Source organism: Amblyomma maculatum, chromosome 1 (genome assembly GCF_055883805.1).
Source record: "Amblyomma maculatum isolate TAMU_Amacu chromosome 1, ASM5588380v1, whole genome shotgun sequence".
Taxonomy (NCBI): Eukaryota; Metazoa; Arthropoda; class Arachnida; order Ixodida; family Ixodidae; genus Amblyomma; species Amblyomma maculatum.
This window is the reverse complement of record NC_139344.1, coordinates 267,349,887-267,372,910: the sequence shown is the minus strand read 5'-3', so window position 1 is coordinate 267,372,910 and position 23,024 is coordinate 267,349,887. Positions and strand designations below refer to the sequence as shown.

The window sequence follows — 23,024 nt, the reverse complement described above, 5'->3', positions numbered from 1 at the left end:
ATTTTTCATATAAGGGCTTTTGTAAGGTTGACAGTAAACATTTATATATGGGCGTGTTCTGAGAAGAACAGTAATCGACATACCATGGTCATTTTTTGTTTCCAATTAAATTTTTATATATGGTCGGCAAATGTCTTCAAACAAAAGAATGAACGGTAGTTTTGCAAGATACGGCGTAGTTTTCTTAAAAAAAAAAACGTATATCACTAAAGGTGGAAAAAGCTGTTTCTCCCATTTTCTAAAAGTTACAAGTTTGAAAACCTGCTTGTTGCGCACTAAAATTTTGTCATTCATTATTATTTACTCACTAAATTTATGGAACTTTTACTTCTATAAGAGCTATTAGGAAAATGTTTTGTTATTGCAGCTGATTTAGTAAAAAATCACATTGTTCGAGGAGCAACACACTGTAAAAAAGTCAATTTTCAACCTTAAATACTGGCATGATGCATTAAGTTATCTACACTAAAACATAATTTGTTTATTATGCAGGTTATGTTCTTAATTTCGGGCAAAATTGGGAGCTCTTGACCGCGTGGTGTTTTCTCTACAACTCATCAGAATTGCTCAAAATTCAAGCGGCTGCATTTCGGTGGAGGCGAAACGAAGAGGTGTCCGTGTGTTGTGCGATGTCAGCGCACGTTAAAGATCCCCAGGTGGTCGAAATTACTCCATAACTACGGCTCCCCTTTCTCTCTTTCCACTTTCACTCCCACCCTCATCCCTTCCCTTACGGCGCGGTTCAGGTGTCCACAGAGCAAGTGTGACAGATACTGCGCCTTTCCCTTCCTGTGAACCAACCAAAAAAGGAGCAACACTGATTCCAGTTAAAAAAAAAGTCACCTTCGATTTTTATTTAAATCTCTCAGAAGAATCCTCAGTACCTCAGAAATATTATGAACTAAAAAGTGTTTCATTATATTGTTTAAAATTATAAAAATAAATATGAAACTGAGCGCTTGTCCTGATAATTGTCAATACAGTGAAACTTCACTTGAACTAACTTCCAGGGACCTTAGGAAAATGTTTGTTAAAGTGAAAGTTCACTGAACTGAAATTTTGCAGCACTTTTCAGCTTAGGACTGCAGTGGTGTTGGCCTCAGTCACTGTGTGCAAGCTCCCGTGAACCTCGTCCGGCACAGCGGTCTGCTGGGCAACAGAGGCATTCATTTCCTCCAACCAGATCATTCCTTCCGCAGATCACAATTAACCAGCATGCATACGTGCGCCTTTCTTGGAGCTAAAAAGCTTTGTGGGGCTGATGTTGTGGCTATCGGTGGCTATGACTGTGGATCCAATTAAGCATGCAAAGCTGGCTGTGATTCCGCTGGATACAAGCTTGTTTAGATAGCCAGTTAAGCTTAGAGCTAAATGACGGCCAGCTTTCGTCACGCGCTAATAAAATATGTTTCTCAAAATATTCAGTAAAAAGTGCACATTGTTTTGGTTTCAATAAGTATGACGTGGGAAACACAGGATAAAGTTATAGAAAATGTTCGTAGAACTGAAATGAGCAGCAATTGAATTTCGTTAAAATGAAGGGCGTTTGCAAGCGTTTAATGGAACTTCGGCGGGGAAATTTAATAAAGTTCGTACAACTGAATACTTCGTTTAAGTGACGTTCGTTCAAGTGGTATTTTACTGTATTTAGCCTTACATTCTGGCATGACCGAAGAGAGTATTATTGCCGCTGAAACTTTTTCTTTATATTATCCAGGTCTTGTTCTTTATTGTGAAAAAATTCGAAGCTCTAGAATTGTCCGTTCTTTCTTCATATTATTTTGAAATTGGCCAAAATTTTAAAATATACAAAAATGGACAACTTTGATTTGAATAAAATAAAACCGCATCATTGCTTTTTATCAAAACTTCCTAAAAAACAAACCTAAGTACTTTGTAAAAAGTACTTAGGTTTGTTTATTACATTGTTTATTAAAAAGTATTACATTAATAAACTATAAATATAAAAACAAATACAAAGCTGAATGCACGTTTTTATGCTTTGGAAGTGCTCAGGACTTTCCCTTGAGGAGTAGGCATCAAAATGTTTACTTAGTATTTGCTGAACTTAGTAACTTTTGATCTTGTGCAATATTGAAAGCCTTCTCAATGCTTATAAAGTCGTTTTCTGCTTGTTGACAGGGTTCATGATAGCATAACATTGAATAAATTTGTTATTGCTGGCAATTTCATGGGAGAATGCAGTTGACGGTTGAACTTTTTCTCTAATCTGTAATTTTTTATTTTATTGCGAGGTGCAGTGGTATTCAGTCCAGCTCTTCACTATATTATTTAATTTCTCGAATATGGCAAAAATTAACCATACTGTATTCTTGAAGATGGTTTTTCTAATGCGCACTTAAGTACTATCATAAGCAAAACACTTTGCAGCATGATGGTTTTGGTGGACATGTTTCATTACGGCGGCAGCATCAATGAGCTGAGATGACAAGTATTCTTGTCGACCAAGCTATCTAGCCCAGAGAAAATGCGAGCCAACGCGGAGCGAAAGCTCCATGCACCTAAACTGCATGTTAGGCTTTGCAGGTTAGGTGGACATTCGGATGAGCTTTATGGTTTGCGAGAGCGATGAATTGGAGCTTTGTGATTGTGAGTGGTCACATGATTGACATCGCGCCACGCCATTGAGCCATGATGTTAGCTGCAGCTGGGGCATACGAGCACGAAGCAGCTCTTCACCAGAATGAAAGTCCAAGCCAAGACCAAGGAGAACCACAAGGTGAAATCATGTCTGAATAAAGAGTTCTACCAAGCGTAACCATGTTGTGATGCTTTCGTTGAATACTATGTTTAGCTATGCTAAACCTCTGCTGATTTTTTTTTTTTTTTTTGGTGGGGTGTGCTTACATCGGACTCTTTTGTGACCAGAAATAACTCTGTGTTTTTTATGTAGTTGTCTGTGCAAGTATCCCAGCCAAGTGATCCCAACTCCCACCACTCGGTCTGCATGGAATTACTTGGTCTACTCAACAAGAGCCTCACACAGCAGAGCTCTTTGCGCCAATTGCTGTACCAGGTATGTGCACTACATGAACCCTGAATCATCATAAGACATTTGGGAAGAGAGGGTAATTAGAAGGTTAGTGCCATAATTTTTAAGAGATGCTGCAGGTTGCATTTTTTTGGGAGGAAAATAGGCAATGCAGCTGAGAAGAAACTACAACATTTTGACTGTGTCAAGTGCACAGTATTTTCACCCCTGTGAGTTTGGTGAATTCGCAGGCACAGGAGCATGTTTTGTGTTTTTGAGCATCATCGTTGCATTTGTATTTCTGAAATTTGTACGTAAAGTATGTGCAGGATTTTTGCAGAAAAATATATTGTCTGGAACATGGAATTTTCGTTTAGGGTTGAAAGCAAGAGTAAGACTGTGGCAGAAATTGTCGAAGTGCACCTTATTAATTGCCTGATTGCACTTAGCCTGATGGAAAGATGCTAGTAATGGGACATGTATTCTTTCAGCCCTGCTTACCTGGTTTTGAGAAATAATGTGCCACATCGATGTTTTTTTTTTTCTTAGCATGCATCACAAGCAACACAGCTGAACATACAGTACCATAGACTACTCCTTTTGGTGTATTGAAATGGTTTCTCATGTACAGTCACGAAGAGGCTGAACAGCAAAATCAAAGCATCAGCTTGTGCCTATTTTGTCAGGCAGTCACCTGTCAGGCAGCAGAAAATGAGCTAGCCACCTAACAAAAATGCACTGTTTACAGGTGTGGCCATGATGTTTTGGAGTATGCTTTGTCATTTCAAAATCTCTCGTACATTCAGTAGAGAAGGACTGGACTCATAGGCAAGCACACCAGCGGCAGGTGCTAACAAATGTGCCTATGAAGTACTTTCCTAATTACAGTTGGTGAGGCGTGAGAAGGGTTTAGTCACTGCAGCGTGCTTTGTAAAGTATAGATTTTTTTTCCTGGACAGTGTCATTGCACGTGGCCACCGTGGTCTTAACCGAAGTACACACTGAACCGTTTGTCTTGAGAGAATTTTTTTTACATTGAGTACTATGGGAAACCAACCAGTGACCTTGCATTGTACATTATCCGAGGATTCGTTTTAACCAAATTCATCCTAATAGGAGGGCACCATATTATGACAGTGACTGGACATTGCACATGTCTTGATACCAGATGCCATGCTGCAGACTTTCCTTTAATAGTGCTGCATTTGAAAAGGACCACTTTAAAGTTAGCTTACAGCACTGTACATGGTATATGCTGTAAATGGTTCTCTGTGTTGGTTGGATGTTTGAGGAATGGTGTGCTTATATAACCTGTGTTTGAATAGACAAAGGGGGAATAGGACATTTGGGACTTGTGCATTCTTTTTTTGTGCTGGTGCAATATTTCACAATTTAAATTGATCACGTTTATTTAATTCAATCTGCTTGCTTTTTTTTATGTATGTAACGCACATTTAGTGCCTTCTGTTTTTAGGGATTTCCTGAAGTCATTGATCAGAACAGCAACCTGACTGAAGTTGTGCTTGAGTTGTTCCTCTTACAGGTGAGATGAGCTCTGTAATGCTTACATTAATAAGGAGCCTTAGCTATTTCTTTTGTGGAAAACAATAAATATAATAATCGTATCTCTCCATTTAACCTAGTACTGCACCGGCTAAAGCCTTTTTATCCACACAAGCTTCCTAATCTCATCCACCCACCTAACCTTCTGTCGCCCTTGTTACGCTTGCCTTCTCTTGGAGTCCAGTTGATTGCCGTTAATGGCCCTTAGTTATCCTGCCTTCACATTGCATGACCTGCCCATACCCATTTTTTCTTCTTTATTTTGGGTAGGATATCATTAAGTCACATTTGTTCTCTGATCTTCTCTGCTCTCTTCCCGTCTTTTAACATTACACCTACCGTTTTCTGTTCCATATCTCGTTGTGTAATTCTCACCTTAAGTTCAACCCTTTTCATTAACTTCCATTTTTCTGCCTCGTAGATGAGTAGTGAGTGCCAGTATGGTACAGCTACTATATACATACAGGTTCATCCATTTTTAGCTATAACATGGACACTGTTTCCAAAGCAACGTTGCTGCCCGATGCAGGTGAATATCGAAGCAAAGCGATGCAAGTACAGATGGACCAAGTGGTGCTGCCACTTAGCTTTATTGTATGGCCCGACCGGATGTAATGGCGCTTGAAAGCAGTGACTGTGTTATAGCTAGAAATGGACGACCATGTACTTTCTTATTGAGCGATACTGGTAAAGGAAAATAATATTAAAAGCAAATGTAATGGCTCACACAAGAAATTCTATTATTTGGCTGCAAAGTGGTGATAAGCCTGTAGAAATGGCTGTAATTCTGTTGACTAGTCGTACATGCCCTGGTCAAAAACAAGGCCTGATTTTTCAGTGAAGCTTCAGAGGGGTATGCGGCTCGTAAATCACAAAAATTATATTAACCCTTTTGCTGTCGGGTGTTTCTGGCCGTGACGCACCCCCAGTGTCGACTTGGGTTCAGGGAACGAGCATAGCGATTTATTTTTTATTATGATTGCTATACAAATAACATAGTCAACGGAAAATACACATTTCAGTGTTCTGCAGGTGTTGTTAATTACCATCATTATCATCATTATTAGCCTGATTATAAATTAGATAAATGAGGATAATATAAGAAAAAAACTGCTCGATGCTTCTTGAGAGTTTGAATCCAAGCTCGGCTTGCATTTATAATCAAAAGAGCCATCGCTCCAGTATGCAGTCGAAGGTCCCGCGTGGTCAGCCATCCGAAAGTAACCGGGCGCACGGATGGTGCACTTTCGGTGGCCCGAACAATGGAGAGAGATGGCACATTGTGAAATAGAGATGACAGAGGGAGGTGAAAAGAAGCTAAAACAACCCCCTTTGTTGCTGCTAGCTACAAGCAATGGCGCAGCAAGAGAGAGCGAAAGCAGTGATTGAGTCATGTGTCGACCTATTGGAGAGGCAACGGCGCGGGCCCCTGAACGTGACGCGTCGTAGCAGACACTCTAACATAATAAAAATAAAAACCTGCAAATCTGCGACAGATAGCAGAACAACCTTTGAGCCCGTAACCGCACGCACACGCTGCGAAACGCGCGCACCGCATGATCGCTTAGCACAATAGAGTAGAGCGCGCAGAGCGACTGCGCCCCCAGAAAATGGCGGGGGTGGGTGCGGTCACTCTATACTCTTCAGTTTATACGTATCAACACAACGCGGGGTGAAAATACGAACTTGTGGAAAGATGCTACAGATGGCGCAGCCAGTCCAAACGTGCTAGCTTCGTGCTCAGGCGTGAAGTTTTGAACGCACAATAGAGAACATATCAGTACGTCGGTGACACTATGGGGGAGGAAGTGCGAAAACGTACCGGTACGTTCGTGACAGCGAAAGGGTTAAGGAATTGCTTTTTGAAAGTCATTGTATCTCCTTGTATAACTAGTTTTCTGTGCTTCCCTGAAGTTTCGTTGCTGAAATTCACTAGAGTATAGTGTATAGGCCAACCCCCCTCCCCTTTCTTCCTGTCATTAAATTACGCGCTCTCTCTCTTTCTTTGCATGAAAAAAACAGAAAACTGTCAAGTCAAGCTTCTACTTCAGTTGTACACAGTAAGTTTGGTAATAGGTAATTTGTGGGAAGATTGTACAAAACGGCTGCAACATTTCATGATAATTGTGAGTTGCGGTGGCACAGCTTGGCAAGACAGAAATTAGATGGGAACACAACACAACATAGGGAAAGATATGAAGTTCTTAATGCAATTACAGTGGAAGAATATTTGCAACCTTCAAAACGACTGTGGTCTTTCATGACAGCAGGCAGGTAGAAAGGTGGCAGGCTGGTGACATGAATGCAGGCTTGGTATAGGTTAGTAATCATTTTAGCAACGGTTTCTTCTTCTCTTCCAGCACATCTTTCCCACTGTTCGTTCATATATTCCACCCTGTTGCCCCCGAATGTGAGAATTTTTATTAGACGGAATTAAGTGTACCGCTCGCACTACAAATCAGCTGCATGGATCTCCAGATATTATCATTGCGGAGTCAAGAAGGAGGTTAAAGGGAAGTCAGGCTTGGATCTCGGGAGAGGGATGAAAAAGGTACCTCTGAACACATGTGCTGGCAGGGATGAGTACTGGAATTTCATGCCTGACGGCAAGGTCGTTTAGCAAGCATTGTCTTACAACAGCCCAGGTAGACTGCATTCAGTTAGCTCAAATTCTTTTTCAACTACATGCATGTTTTGTGGCCAGAATGATGACCTTTGCCATATGTTATGGACTTGCTATTGAAAACCAAGTCATACCCCGTAATGAAAACCCAACATAGGTGGATCCGAAAGTTGTCCTGTCCAGCTCCAACCTGGTGGCACAAAGGTCTGTGGTTGCAAGATCTAATGCAGTGGCTTCAGCCAGCTGAGTTCCGGACTGTGGACCTAACTAGCCCCGCCACTAGCCCATAAATTATTATTTTTTTTTAAATAAACGTTTTATAGTCGAACCTTGATATATCGAACTTGAAGGGGGTCGCGAAATAGTTCGACATATCGATAATTCGGTGTACAGTAATCGGCTTGAGATGCCACTTGCGATCATCAAAAATGATATTGTATTTGTTGCGTAATCAATCCACTCACATAATGAACCCACCCCCAACTTTCACCGCCGAGAATTGGGGAAAAAAAAAAAAAATGTTAGTCGGTGGCGCGCCCCTTCGTTTTGGCCGTCGCGTCCACGGCTCATTTATTGGCAGCGCGCCAAGATGCTGCCTAGCGATAACGTCACCCCATGTTTATATTTTGACTATACTTTTGATAGCCTCTGTGAACTTAGCATTGTGCCCATGATGGCTTGATTGCACAAGCCTGGTTCGATTTACCACGCCGCGCTTGGGGCGGGCGGAGTCCACTGCTACAAAATCATTGAAAAGCGTGATAGCAGCAAATGCCATTTGAAGCAAACAATGCTAAAAGCCAGTGTCATGATTGCAGCTGACTGTGTGCTTTGATTGATTCGTAGATGCAAGGACGGACGACTCTTGCAAAAAAAAAAAAAAAAAAAAAAGAATCTTGGTCTGCCCCATAATATAGTGCCATCTTGATTGACACACTACATTCTGTGCCGTCTGTGGCTAACAGCCCTGCTTGTGAAAGCCTGTGGTTGCGGAAAGGCAAGCGATCATCTCCTGTGGTAGTGCCCTGTTTTGAGAGTGAAAGACATACGCTGCATTGTGCTCTGGACCATCTCAATCCTCGCTCTTTAACAGAGGATACAATTCTTGGACCATGGCAAAAGCATTTGACTGCCTTCGAGGCCTAGTAGGCACTGATTTGTTACTTGAGAACGACTGGCTTGAGTGACAAGTTCTGACTATGTTTTCATCTCTTCTCTCTTTCTCTTTTTAATCTTCTCATTTGCTCTTCCTGAGTGCAGGGCAGCCAACCAGAACACCTTTCTGGTTATCATCCCTGCCTTTCCTCCTTCCCTTTATCTATCTATCTTTAACAAAACTTACAGGACAGTTAACACTCTGGAACACGAGATTCAACGACAGCTGTTAAGATATTTTTATTTCACATCACATTGAAATAAAGGATTCGAGAGCGACATATATGCATAGTTCTATAACGCTCTTTAATTTTCCACACATACTTTGACCAGCTCTCCTTTCCATTCCGCTGTTCCAGGCGTGCGACGCCACCACTGTTGAGTCTCTCCTTGGATGGTGCATTTTGTGGCAGCTGCTGCAGAGCTGCAGATAGCCTGCACTCTACATCCTCTGCTCTAGCCGTGCTCTCCCTCCTTTCGTGGTAGCCACTTTTCAGGTTGTTCCTGTGGAAGCCGTTCTCCTTGTAGCACATTTCTCACTCTCACCCCACCTCACGCCATACCATGAGAATCACTCTTTGGTTGCGCATCGTTATGCTGTTGTCACACCCTCCTCTTTGTTACCATCCTGCGGTTATGCCTTCCTCTGCTTTCTCTCTTCATATTGATCCTTCTTCCATAATTATCACACAGAAGGTGGTTCCCATGACAGCCACCTTCCGGTTACGCATTCATTGCGTTCACCGTACCCTCCTCCTTCCACTGTGACCACCTTTGGTTGTGCACTTTTACGCTGTAGCCATACCCTCTTCTTTCCATGCAGCTGCTGTAGCAACCCTTCAAGTGCTTCCTGCAGTATATACACTTTCTGGTTGCTAAATCTTGTTTTTGATAGACTCTCCTACTTTCACAGTAACAACCTTCTGGCTGGTGCATATGCTGACCACCCTTCAGTTACACATTCCTGCACTCTCACCTCAACCTCCTCTTTCCATAGTAACCACCTTCTGATTGGCTCTTATGGTAACCACCCTTAGGTTACACAGCTCACTACTACACTGATATGAACTGCAGGGAATGGGTGCTTAACATCTGCACTGTAAAACTTGTCATGACATTCATGCTCGCGGACAAACTCTTATTGGGCTTAGAGGTTTTAGACTACACTTTGCATGCAAAGTTAACTGGATTTTGCCATTGCTGTCAAGGTCAGAGAATTGAGCTTTCCCATGTTCGTGTTTAATGAGGTCTACTGCAGTTTAGGGAAGTTGCAGCTTACAGCCCTGTATACTACATGGACTCAACGAGGTTGGGTCGAGTTTGCATGTTAGTCAGGTCGAGTAAAGTAAACAGCGGAGCAAGTTGAGTTAACTCACCAGCAGGGTGTAGGTTAACTCACTTGACCTCCTTGTCGAGTAATAAGGAACTCTGGGATCAAAAGCTTCTCATGTGGCTAGCAACAACAGTAAGATTGAATGCTTTTTATCTTTCGTTAACAAAAAAAAAAAATTGTTAAATGAAGCTCAAAATAGTGAAAGGCAACGGAATCAAACATGAACAGGGAGCTTGCATAATAAGTGCAAATCTTGAGGCTAGGCATCGCTGCTATACTTACTCGCTAGAAACGAGTTCATGTAGACATCAGCCGGGTTAAGTAAGTGTGACCTTGCTTACTTGGCGCTGACTCAACCCTGTGCTGTGGAGTCCGTGTATACGCGGCTTATGATGCATTAGTTGCATAAACAAACCGTGCTACTGGCACTAAAATTACTGCAATGACATGCTAACCTGACCTGAATATGCTCTGCATTTGTATTGATAGACCCTCATGAAATGCTGCAGTTGAGTTTCATCAATGCAATGTGGTTTATTCATTTTTCTTTATGCATTCTGCCTTTCTTGCAGCTGCAGAAGTACTATGATGGAAATGACAATGCATATCCACCACTGAAATTGTCAGGAATTGTCCAGATCAACATGGACAAAGCGGTTTTGCAAGAACCTCTGGTGTGTCCCTTTTCTACAAAATCCTGTTCCTCTCGCAAGTTAAAATTAGCGGGTTGTCATCATTTCCTACTGTTGAAAAAATTGAATGTCTGATTAACTTGCTTCAGAGCGTAAAACCATGGTAACCTTATACAGAACATGCATAAATGGAGATACGTTATTCATGGGTGTATAGTGTCCTGCACTTGTCACCTACAGTACTGCTAGGGTGCACAAGGGGCATTTTATAGTTTTTCTGTAGTGTGCATTCTTCAGCCTTTAATTATAAGTGTTGCTCCTTTACAAGTCTTACTGGAATGAGGCAGGCCTGCAAATTTCATAAATTTTCATGGACTGAGTAGCATGCATCTTTCACTTGCAAATAAAGTACAAAGGACGAGGGCTAAACATGCCTAAACACTCTTGTTCTGCAAGTCTTCTCCTTAGCTGTTCATTTTAGCTTGAGGGCATAAACCAGCTCACTCAGCAGCATGCAAATTGTGCCTCTAATGCAGTGATGCCACCCTTGTGTCAAATGCACCAAACTGCTCTGAACTCATAGCTTCCGATACGGTCGGTGCTGTGCGCCGGCAGTTGAGGTGACGGGATCTTGGGTCATGGTTGTTGCTGTGGTTTTAAAATGTTAGCATCTGCTGAGGCCCACTTATGTGAACATGACTGTCTCATCACAACGTAGACTTGTAGAGTGAGTTTTTTGGCCATAAACGCAAGCTGCTATCAGTCTGGTGAAGTTGCGGTGCACATTTTGAGCCGCTGCTCTTTTCTCTCACTGAAAAAACACAAGCAGCACACGTATCTAGATGGAACCCGACTAGCGTCCTCATATTTGAGCGTGTTTAGAATTTAACTGTGGTCAATGAAATTTTGACTTAGTCAACAAGTCGAAGGTAGCATTAAATTATGACACAAGAGCAATTTTGTAGTGTAATTCACATGCAGATATGGCGATTTTTGCGTATATGGCACATTACATTGGCCAGAATAATGCCTTTGCTGTGGACTGATGAGCGACAGCTTGTGGGGAGAGCCCAAGCTGTGCTATGCATGGGTACGGCTGTGACACATGTGCAGCTTTCCATGCTATGCAATCAAATTTTCAGACCGAATAAATGGCTGTCACTCCTATACAGTCTGTGAAAAGCTCAGGTATTGCGGCCAACGGCGGAAATGGCTGCTAAGTGTGATCTGCTGGGATGCAACTTCGGATGAAGCCTTTGCGCTTCAACCTTAATTTTGGTTGTGAAGTGCGGTGAGCCTGGCATTGTACTCTTTGTTTAAAAATTGAATATTGGGGAGAGTGAATGCAGAGTTTGTGCGCCTCCAGGCAGAATTGCTACAGTCAGCACAAGGGGGACCTTTTTCAGGCTGTCATCCAGGCTCACAAGGATGCAGAGGGGGCTGAGTCTGAATAATTGCTTCTGTGTGAGGGAAGGACAAGTTTGCATAAAATGTAACAGAACAAGCTGGCATAAGCGAAGAAGCGAAGAGACATTGATGTGGAGGACATTTAATAAAGCGTTAATGCTCCAAAGGAAAATGGAGAACCAAACATCACCGTTGAGCTAGTCTGCTTGCAACCATATGTAAAGTATGTGTTGTTCAAGTAAACATTGTTCAGCATATTTTTTGAAGGGTTCTCCTTTCTGGCATAAAATGTATGATTGAAGATCTGCTAATGCTGACTAATGCAATGATGGAGCACGTTATGCAGCACACAAAACATTTCCAACATTTTTTGCAGGCCTGAAAGATTTGCAGACTAAAATATTATGCTTCGGATATTCTACATCAATTTCTTATTGCTCCAAGGTGCTCTAGATAAGAAACTTAAGTGCCCCAGATTACTCCTAAATTGGTGTTCCTCTGCTTCAAAGTCCACCAGATTGGAAATTTTAGTGGTCCAAAAATTACTCCAAATCACGTTTTGTCAGGAGCAACACTGCAAATGACTTGTGATGCAGTTTTTTTTTTTCTTCCTTGCACTGATAATGATTATTCCATTCACATTACCCATGCCAATGAATGATGATGGATTACATAAATATGAAAAAGGAGTCAGCTGTTGCTAAAAGAGTAAGGCAGCAACTGTAGCTTTTTACTGAAATATGCTACCAAGTTCATTTTACGGCACATGATAGGATTAAAAGTTTAGCTCATTTGCCCATTTTATTTACATATAAGAAGCATGCATGATGCTTTAAAAAATAAAAATTGAGTACAAAGTTGTTCGAAAATTTCTGACTCTTGCTTAGCAAGATTATGTGAAAGCACAGTAAGATATTGTTAAGGCATAGCCACTTAAGTGGTAGTTTCGCTTAAAGGCCCACTGTCCACCCTCCGTTCCAATTTTTTTTTTTTTCCACGGTGGCTGTGAGGCTTCGTCCCCACAGCGCAAGGCCGCAAGAAGTTTTTGAAAAGAGTAATTAATAACGGAGTTACAGCCACCGCAATCAACCGATTTTGCGCTTCCTTCTCCTTCCGTCCCCTCAGAGGTTTTTCACTCTCCTGCTCGGTCGTCTAGCCTCCATAAGCCAAATTCCCCTTCCTCATCCGTGTTTGGTGGGAGGTGGGGCGTCTTGTGGAGAACGTCATTCGCATACGTCATGGCTCCACCTTTGAGACTTTTCTTTTTCTTCGCTTTTGCTGTCTCGTTGACATTGGGCCGAGTTGTTGAGCCTCTCTCCTAAAAGGGAGAAAAAATGAGAGGTCACGTCAGAGTGAAAGCTTCAGGTTACGCGAAAGAAGGGAAGGCTGTAGAAACGGCACAGCACACAGAATGGACTCGGAGCAGGGGTGTGGTGATGGTGGTACTCTCTGCATGCGCGAAAACGAAACAGGCGAGGGAAAAGCGTGCAGCAGCGGTACGCTCATCCTAGCTTCTCCCGTCAGTCAGCGAGACGGACCAATAGATGTCGTTCTCGGAAAGTACGTCATAACTGTGGCTCGACGGGCCAGCGCAGGAATCGGGGAAGCTGGCTTCCCGAAGGAGAGCATGAGAGAGCTTTGATTTGTATTTTCGTTGCTTTGCGGCGCGTGTGTCACTGTAGCATTTTGCACAGACTATCTCCGGTACCTGATCGAAACACTGGGCTCCTTTGCTTAAAAGGTCCTTCCCTGGGCAGTGGCCCTTTAACACTTGGTCGCATGAAATCCTTATCTCGGCTTCCTTCAACCTTGTGCATTTGTTGCACAATTATGGCATGCTGGCTTACTGCAAACATCTTGATCATCACGTATGATTAGGTGCTGGACTTTTGGGTTAGTAATATTTGAAAATTTGGTGAACTTTTCTGTTTATATCAGAACATAGGTTTTTTCCCCTAGTAAATATTACGTACATTTAAGAGTGAATTGCCCCCCCCCCCCCCCCCCCCCCCTCTTTTCTTTCTTTTTTTTTTCTTTTTTTTTGTGATATAACTTGGCATTCCTGTGCAGTCAAAAGTCACTTCGAATATGTATTAACCATCTTCTGAGCTCCAGCAGTATAGTATTTACCAGTAATTAACACACATATGGTTATAGTTGCAGCTTTACGTGCTGAAGGAAATGACATTGCCATTTTAAAAACTAGTAGAAATGATGAAACTATTGGACACGAATTCAAATTGAAGATTAGTTTTAAAAACTTAGTTGTCATGTTATCGTTGGGCTGTTAATCTAGCTGAGAAATGCCTGAAAACACACAGCTGCACTATAAAATAAACGGTAACACTGTCTCATCACACCCCTGGCTTCCTTATGGTTAAATAGCAGATTCTGATTTTGTCTTCCAATTCAGCCAGATTGCAACGAAAATCGCCTATTAGCACAATTTATTTACATCGACATGCATTTGTGGTACAACTTCCTCTCAGTCAGGGTGCAGACTGTTGACATGGTACCAGTGTCCATTATCTCTTGTCTCCCTGGTTCCACTTCATCTCCTAAAAACCTATTTCTCACGACGTCTTTCTTGCATAGCAGTTATTTTATTTTCACCGCTCCAGCAATCTGCAATGTTTGCCCATTAATTCCTTGGAAAGCCATGGCCATTATACGGACTTCCCTCACTTTGCAAACAGGCTGTCTTCATTGGGGATTGCTGTGGAACGATCAGGTGTTCGTTTTGAGTGCAGGGCACTTTTTCGCAGCCATCTATCCTCTCCTGCTTGCCGAGTGTGTCATCAGTTTAAAGGGTTCTGGAGCATGTAGGAACCGCAGCATGCGGCCTGCATTCACATGCAAATGCGCAGCGCTTCTGCCCGCTCTCAAGGGTGATGCAGCCCTGCGCGTGACATATACCTTGTTATTTTCTTCTTTGAAGTAGTTAGTGTAACTCCTAGCGAGTAGCCAGCAAGCCGTAACCTGTGTGTCATAAATACTGACTTTTCTTAGTTAAAACCGAATTTTGGAAATTGTATTCAAGGTATTGTTATCACTTTTTTTTCTGCTTTGGTTTCAACAAGTCCAACTTCTACGTGTGAGGCTGAAGGAGTACCTTGTAAAGCATCTGTGAACCATGCCACACATCACAGGGAAGCTTCACCAATGCTCCTAATGTGAAAGTCTCAGCGTATGGGGATACTGACACAATGCAGCACTTGCTGAAACACACTTGAAGCTGCTGACACGCCTAGAAGGAGAGAGCACCCTTGCGGCCTAGTAGAATGCATTCTCCCTTCGCATTCAAAGTGGCCAGGGGCAAGAATAAAAGTGGGAGGCAGAGCGGTCATTACATGAATAGCTATTGAAATTTCAGCCTCGGCGTTACTGTAACTCTAGCTTCTATCGCCTCCCAATGGGAGTTTTTTGCCTCCTCTTGAAGTGGAATTCGAAACTATCCATGTTTTTTTATATGTTCTTGCTGTCGTATTATTCAAACCCACTTGGAAATACGATTCCATTGATAACCTTACGAAACTGTATTACCCCGATAGTGTGTCGGCCTGGAAAGAAAAAAATAATATTGTTACCGGGAAACGCGAGACCAAAGTGATGTGCTCACTGACAAAGACGACGATCAAGGAACGCAGGCACGACGAAGCGCTGAAAAAGAGAACGACGCTGAGAGAGCGGATTCTGCACGGCTACCGAAGTCTTGCGTCCAGTTCAGCCCATCGCAGTGCCGTCACATTAAGTACATCCCCGTAACATCTTGGTGGAGGTCGCGGGTTCAACACAATCTGACGCTGGATCTCCGCAGTGGCCGTCACATCGGAACCGTTACGATGACAACCGACGCGGCTCCATCAACCTCCGCAACTCCAACTGTCGTCGTAGCCCACCCCCGTGACCCTGGCACATTCTGCGGTACAGATGAGGTAGACGTCGAGGACTGGCTTTCGCTTTATGAGCGTGTTAGCCAGCACAACAGGTGGGACGCCACGCTGATGCTGGCCAATGTCATCTTCTACCTTACCGGAACGGCACGCGTGTGGTTCGAAACACACGAAGCAGATATACCCTCTTGGGATGTTTGCAAACAAAAACTCCGTGACCTGTTCGGAAAACCGGTTGGCCGTCAACTCGCCGCCAAGAGGGACCTCGCCACACGTGCCCAGACATCTACCGAGCCTTATATTACGTATATACAAGACGTTCTGGCCCTCTGCAGAAAAGTCGACAAAGACATGACAGAACCTGATAAGGTGGGGCACATCCTCAAAGGCATAGCCGACGATGCCTTCAATCTTCTACTCTGTCGGGACTGCTCTACGGTTGATATATATATATATATATATATATTTAATTAATTGGTTAATTGGAGGAATATGGGAGAGACCTTCGCCCTGCAGTGGGTATAGGGGTATAGTCAGGCTGATGATGATGATATATACATACTTTAAGTGGGATTGTATTAAAAGGTTTCACTGTAATTGAGCATTCTTGCATAGGAGCCACGTCTTTGCACCCATGTCAGGCAGAAAAGGGTGAAGCCAAGTAACATGGGGCTTCTGAGCAAAATAATTTCAAGCTGGTTTGGGTAAGAAATGAGTGTCCCTTTTTCTGCTCCATTTCACCCCTTGTTATCTGTCTGCAGGGCCACCTTGTTTTGGGTGCCCATCGCTGCCTCATGGTTGCCAGGAAGCATTGCCAGGACTCCATTGATGATGAAGGAGAGAAAAGTGCACAGGGTGCACTGCAAAAGTTCTTGGGGAATTTGACGAAAGCTATGGTGGATGCTGAACTGGAAGCCTTCTCTCTGGTAGAATACTTCAGGAAGTGCTCATGCAAAAAATCTTTATCTTCGTGCCAGTTTCGAGTTAAATGGTGCCACTTCTATATTTTTGTTTCAGGACAAGATGTCTGATTTTACCATGAGCAGTGTTGGTCAGAAGAACAAGCTCATTGCAATGGAGCTCCGAAATATTTGCGAAGCTCTCATTGAGCACACCTTGTCATATGGAGATTGGAGGTAGGGACACAGGGTAAAGGGATTGTAGGGTGTTTTACTTTAATAACTGTACTTTGTTTCCAGTGCCAGTAGTGTTCAAGTCTCGCTCAAGCTTTTTGCTCTGCTGTGTAGCATTGAGCAGCTGTTGCAGAACACTTCCAACAAGAAGAAAGACAATAAGGCTCTCCCTCCCAGCAAGAGAAAGGACGCAAGAGCAAAACCAGCCCCACGGAAGAATTTGCCTTCTCTTCTGAGTGCCGGATTTTTAGGAAACCTCTTGCAGAACCTCTTCTGGTGCGTGGCAAGGTTTTCATACTTCTTTTAAGCTTTCTTCAGAAATGCTTTTAGTTTCCTTTTCTTTTTTTAAACTGCTGCAGTTCTCCATCTGAGTACAGCGGCCTCTCAGAGTTGTTGGAAAATTCAAGCTTTATGCAGCATATTGTCAGTGCGGCACGTCATGAACTTAACAAAGTTCAGGAGCCAGGGACATTTGAAGATCTTTATAGTGACCGCCTGCTGCAGGGCCACTTCAGAATCGCTAGGTGAGTCACTACAACCATCAGTAGAAAGGAGGCCTAAGGTAATTAATTTATCTAAGCTTCCAAGTATATTTAGACGTTATAAAGGTGTTTGCAGCTGACCAAAATGGTAGGAGAAATTGGTGAAAATAAAAATGTTTTGCGTTACAGTGATAGAGTTGGTTATGATATATAATTTTTTTGTGAATGACAATGGGACACCTAATTTTTGGTTGTATATTTTATTCTTTGTAATGATGCGCAAGGCATTAGTGTAAATAAATCGCTACATGCTTTTTGTTACGACTTCTTACATGTTTTGGTTTCAACAGCCACATGGTGGCTGTGACATCAGAGTTAAATCTAGGTCCCATGAGGTTTGAAGAAACAGAAAATAAAAGAGTCTAAAAGTGCAGCAAGAAATAGGGAAGGGAAGAAGGAAGAAATGGCCGACATTCGCAGCACTGTGCAGCACGAGCAGCGGTGGCAAGAAGTGGAAGCGTGGCGTGTGCGGTTTTGCAGCGCTTGACTGCCGCGGGCATTTCTCATCTATTGCCTTTTAAAAGACAAGCAGCGGAAGACGCTGTGTTCATGCAAGGCTTTGCTTTTCCTATGAAATCAAACTTCGTTATGTTGCCTTCATGCTTAAGAGGAGGTACTTCCACAAGATGTAAACAAATAGTATTAAAACTGAAAAAGAAAATGGCATGAAGATATGATAAGAGAGAGGTGGAAGGCATTTTAGTGTGTGTGTGTGTGTGTGTGTGTGTGTGTGTGTGTGTGTGTGTGTGTGTGTGTGTGTGTGTGCGCGCGCGCGCGCGTGCGTGCGTGCGTGCGTGTGTTTTCATTAAGCAATGGGACGTATTTCGTAAATAGGCAATTAAGTAGCAGACAGCATCTTCAGGGCCATGTCATCACCAACAACTGATATAGTAAAGATTTCCACCGGTCCCAGTGACATTACTATAAAGGGGTTCTACTATTGAACAAAGCTATGAAATTAGGAGACGCCTGCTTCTGGGAAAGAGAGCAATGGTTAGCCTTGACCGCCTAGTAAAGAGCAGAGACATTAGTCTGCCAACCAAGATCTGTATAACTCGTGCTATGGTCTTTCCAGTTGTGATGTATGGATGCGAGAGTTGGACTGTGAAAAAGGCTGACCGCCGAAGAATTGACGCGTTTGAATTGTGGTGCTGGCGAAAACTCTTGAGAGTTCCTTGGACTGCCAGAAGATCAAATCAGTCGATATTGTCGACCATAAACCCTGACTGCTCATTGAAGGGTCAAATTCTAAAGTTAAAGCTCAGCTACTTTGGTCATCTGATGAGAAGAGAGGAGTCGCTGGAGAAAGATTTGGTGTTGGGAAAGGTTGACGGTTGCCGGAGAAGGGGTAGGCAGCGAACGCAATGGTTAGATGGCATCCTCGAGGCACTGCAGGTGAAGTTATGTGATGTTAGGAAGATAGTGAGAGACCGGAAAGCGTGGCGTGAAATGGGCCATAGGGTCACGAAGAGTCGGACACGACTGAACGACTGAACTGAACTATTGAACTCGAAAAAGATCACGAAATAGCTCTGTATATAGAAAATTCGATAAATAAAAATTCCCAATAAATAATCTTACCTGTAACTTAGAAGCTGGAATACGTGCATAGTGGCAGCACACCACTTAATAGTTCTCAAAGCTAAGCTACTTTGCTTCAAAGCCACCGTGCACAGTGATTTGAAACTAACTACTGTCAGTTATTAGATGGGTAACCATGTTGCCTGTGCACTACAAATGGAATAATTAGTAGTTGGTTTCTGCAATGCCTTCGCCAGCAAAGCATGCTGCACAAGAGCTTTTCTTTGTACCCCGTGTACTCATTTGTTGTGCCTGAAGGCTTGTTTTCTATCGCATTATTGGTGTGCATCTACCTTTTCAGTTTGCTAAAATCTACTACCATCATCGTTTTTGGCATATTGAGGTCCAGGAATACCATGCTAAAGAACTTGTCCCTAATTAGCAAAACATAAGCTTCCAGATGATGGCTTTAGTCTACTCTCGTAATGTAGTATCCGGTCACTGTGTTGTTTTTTCTTTCAGTGTGTAACTGAATCAACATTTAAGCCATGCATTTGGTGTGTTTTCACATTGTGTCAGTATTGTGAAGAATACTTCAATGGCAGTCTTTCCTAATTTCAGAGTGTTCCTTGAAGTGTGCAAGCAGAAGTCCAAAGAATCTGATTCTGATGTTGCTGCCATCTGCATTGAAAGTCTTGGCAATGTGGTTTCTAGTGTGACAAAGCATAATGTTGATCACCTGCCACTTTTGCTGGCAACATTGGGTATGTAGATGGATATGTTTAGGCATTTGCTAGAAAAGCCAGAATGGCCTTAGTCAACTTCCAATTCCAAGCACCAAGTATGTTCTTTGCTTTCCCATAGTGCAGGCTATCATGCTTCATAGATTGTTGTCATGCTTGGAGGATAGCAGTACTTTCACACATATAGAGGGGCCCTGAAATGCTTCCCACTGTTCTGCTGTCCTTTAATGCACTTGAGCCCCCATTCATCGATTTCTTTGATGCTTGTCTGAAGCTGTCCGTGGTAGGAGCTGCCAAATTGAATAGCACTTTTGTGATGGGAATCGAACCCACTGGATCCTGAGTCAGGCACGCTACGTCAAGGCCATGCAGGCACGTTTCTACAGCTTACTTAAAGCGGGCCTTTATATCCAGCGATTGTTATGCAATTACATGCGTGCCTTAGAATGTTTCTACAAGCTAATGCACTGAATCCTCACAGCTCAAATTTCACTTGCAAATGGAGTTTGGTCGTCAGTGTTTCTTTTATACCAAATTTGTTTGGGCTACTTGCCTGCTTTGATCAGAAGAAGTCGGATGTTCTCATCGTGTGTGGCAGCGGCAAATTAAAACAAGCTGCTCTCCTGTTGATGGCGCTATGGCCATCTTGTTTTGTTTGCAGCAACACTGCCACAGAGATTCGGCAAGGGAAGGCGGCTGGCCAGAGTTGTTTTGTGAAAGGTTTGAAGAGCTTTACCGGCTGCTTTATCAATATATTAATCGAGTGAAACTTAGTTTTGCAAGAACTGCACTAAATTTAAAGTTTTGTTTGCGCATCGTAATCAGTCTTTTTGAGCTCAGAACGCAGTGAGGTGGCGCCACCAGTGCCATCGCTGGGCCAGCGGCTGTTTTGTTTCACTGCCACCACAAACGATGTGATCTAACTTCTGATCGAATGAGGCAACTACCCCAAGCAGTTTGATATAAAAAAATATTGACAACTAAATGTCATTTCTGTGCAGAGCTTGAGCTCTGAGGATTTAGCAGTTTAGCTGGGAGAAGCATTCTACGGCATGCATGCAATCATGCAATGCTCTGTTTGTCGTTTGGTTGCTCGAATGGTAGACTATAACTCGGTGCTGATAAGTATATGTGACCTGGAAGTCTATTTTTCTAAAGCCGTCCTTGAAGTCCTTAACTGTAGTGGCCAACCTGGGCACCACTTTTGATATGGCAGTCAAACCTATTGGAACCCAAGCTAGATATGCTGCTTCTAGACCATGCAGGCACAACAATCGTAGGGCTTGTTTAGAGCAGGGCTTTATATCTATGTTGAGGGGTCTTTGACATAATGTTTTAGATAACGACTATATTAATGAGTATCTGGAACCTGAATACCAAAGTGTTTTTTTTTTATTATTATTTTAAAACTTCTTTTTTTTTTCCCCCACGTTTCTAAGTTGTTAAAAGGTAGTGAGCGAACATGCTCTCACGGTTACATGGTCTGTACCCTGGATGCTTAGCCAGTCATACAAGATTATTGTATAGCAAAAAAGAAGCCATTTTGACAAAACAAAATGCATGAAATCTATAGATTGATGAAAGGGATGCTTGAAAGATTTGATGGCGGTGTTTTCGGAGCCTTTTTTAATGCTCTGATGATGCAATCAGCAAACTGGGTGAGCGTGGCAATGTATGCCACCTCTAGAAGCTTTTATTTCTTACTCAAAGTTTGTGGAATATTACAGTAGGCTTTTTACAGGATAATTATGCCACCCATTCCATAACAAACAGTGATGTATGAAATTATGGTGCATCGTCAATAATGGGTGCTACTTTTGTTCATTTCATAGGTTTTAGCATTTCAGTACCGAGCATGTTTGTTCTCGTCTCCGCATTTTGTTCTGTGTATTTGTGATATGTAACCAAAATTTTAATGGTTGTGTAAGATTTGCAGTAGCTTATGGGTGGGCAAGTATTGAAATTTTCCTCAGCCATAAATCCGTAATGCTAGCGATAGTGGCTGACCATGTCTTAAGCTATGTGCAGGTATGTCCATTTTGAAAGGACAAACTCAATGAAAAAAATTGCAGAAGTGCACCTAAGATCTCTTACGCATGGGATTGTGAAAGTATTGCAAGTTCTGTCACATCGCCTGGTGGATTTGCCCGACGCTGCGCTCGCAAACTTCGCCCGCACTTGCCCATATGGCGTACGTGTGTGGAGTATTTACCTAGGTTAAATGAAGGAGCTGCGTAGAGGGAACTTCATGAAGACAACGATGTTTACTGCACAGCGCGAGCGTGTGTTGCAGTTTTAAACGAGTTGCGATCACCTGTGGTGATAGTATAGTGCCCTTGTGCATGGGCCAGGGAAGCTGACATGTTTGTTATGGTGCTGGTTCAATACCCAATTGTGGTAGTGTTTTTTTTTTTCTTATGCTCTGCCAACATGCGCTGTCAACGCGCTCTGTCCACAATTCTTGTACGCACCACTCATGAGACAAGACATGAAAATGTACTTATCTTGCCTATACTTAATTGAAGTTGCTCATATTACAGAGCACCTTTGCATACAAGAAGTGCAACAGAAATGTGTTTTCTAATATTATGCAACTTTATAAATAAAATATGTTTAAACATTATGAACACTTCATAATATCACTTGATGGTAGTGGCTTGGTAATGGGGATAGTTGGTTTACTTGATTTCACTGAGTCGCTTTGGGATGTTAAACCCCACAAACACACATTTCACAGGACGTAAATGATGCCAAAAAAAATAAAGAATTTCAGTAGAGTGGGTTATCTGTACAGTGTCACCCATTAACATTGCTGGTTTTGATGTGCCACATGTTAGCACCAGCAACAACATTAATAACCTGGTAGTGCTTGTAAAGTAGTGTCGGTGTGGAAGCAGTACCTGAAGTTTAAAAATATCTTATTGACCAATCTTTTCCATACTGTGAGGAAATCTGCAATTGCTCAGGTAATTTTATGTTACTATATAGAATTATACTTTATTTCGGTGGTGTCATATTGTAGACCAGTTAAAGAAAAAGAAAATACCACAGAAGTCAAAGAAAGTACAATTAAGCCTAAAATAGCATATGAGAGTGACACCATAATTCTCAGAAAGAATATCTTTTAATTATCACATAATGTTTCATATTTTAAGAGGTAAGTGGCTGCACAATGTCATTGGATTTTGAAAGGGATGGAATAAGAAAATGGAATGAATTAATGAGAAGGCCGTGAACTCTTTGTTGCAGCAGCTCGGTTGTTTTTAATTGTTAGGGTTATTAATTTTTGCATTCATGTTTCCTATGACTTGACGGTAAGACATTGTTCTCGAGTGGGATAGTCTTGTACTATGTGTTCACTGCATCACCAGCTCCTGCAGATTGTTCACAGCATCAGCACATTTGAAACAGGAACGCATCACCTAAGACATTTGGGGTGTGCATTGTTTTCTCTCTTTGTACATAGGAATTTCTTCTTCACAGTGCA

General features: G+C 42.5%; 1 protein-coding gene across 1 annotated transcript in view; it reads left to right on the top strand.

The window, feature by feature from the left end:
• The window catches only part of FANCI (Fanconi anemia complementation group I), a 56,027-nt gene that overhangs the window by 13,083 nt on the left and 19,920 nt on the right, over positions 1-23,024 (top strand). The window contains exons 14-21 of the mRNA XM_084591190.1: positions 2,915-3,037; positions 4,467-4,535; positions 10,239-10,340; positions 16,360-16,524; positions 16,616-16,734; positions 16,798-17,007; positions 17,091-17,255; positions 19,416-19,558. Of these exons, the coding sequence (XP_084447316.1) occupies positions 2,915-3,037; positions 4,467-4,535; positions 10,239-10,340; positions 16,360-16,524; positions 16,616-16,734; positions 16,798-17,007; positions 17,091-17,255; positions 19,416-19,558 (1,096 nt within the window). The remainder of the gene's footprint in view (positions 1-2,914; positions 3,038-4,466; positions 4,536-10,238; positions 10,341-16,359; positions 16,525-16,615; positions 16,735-16,797; positions 17,008-17,090; positions 17,256-19,415; positions 19,559-23,024) is intronic.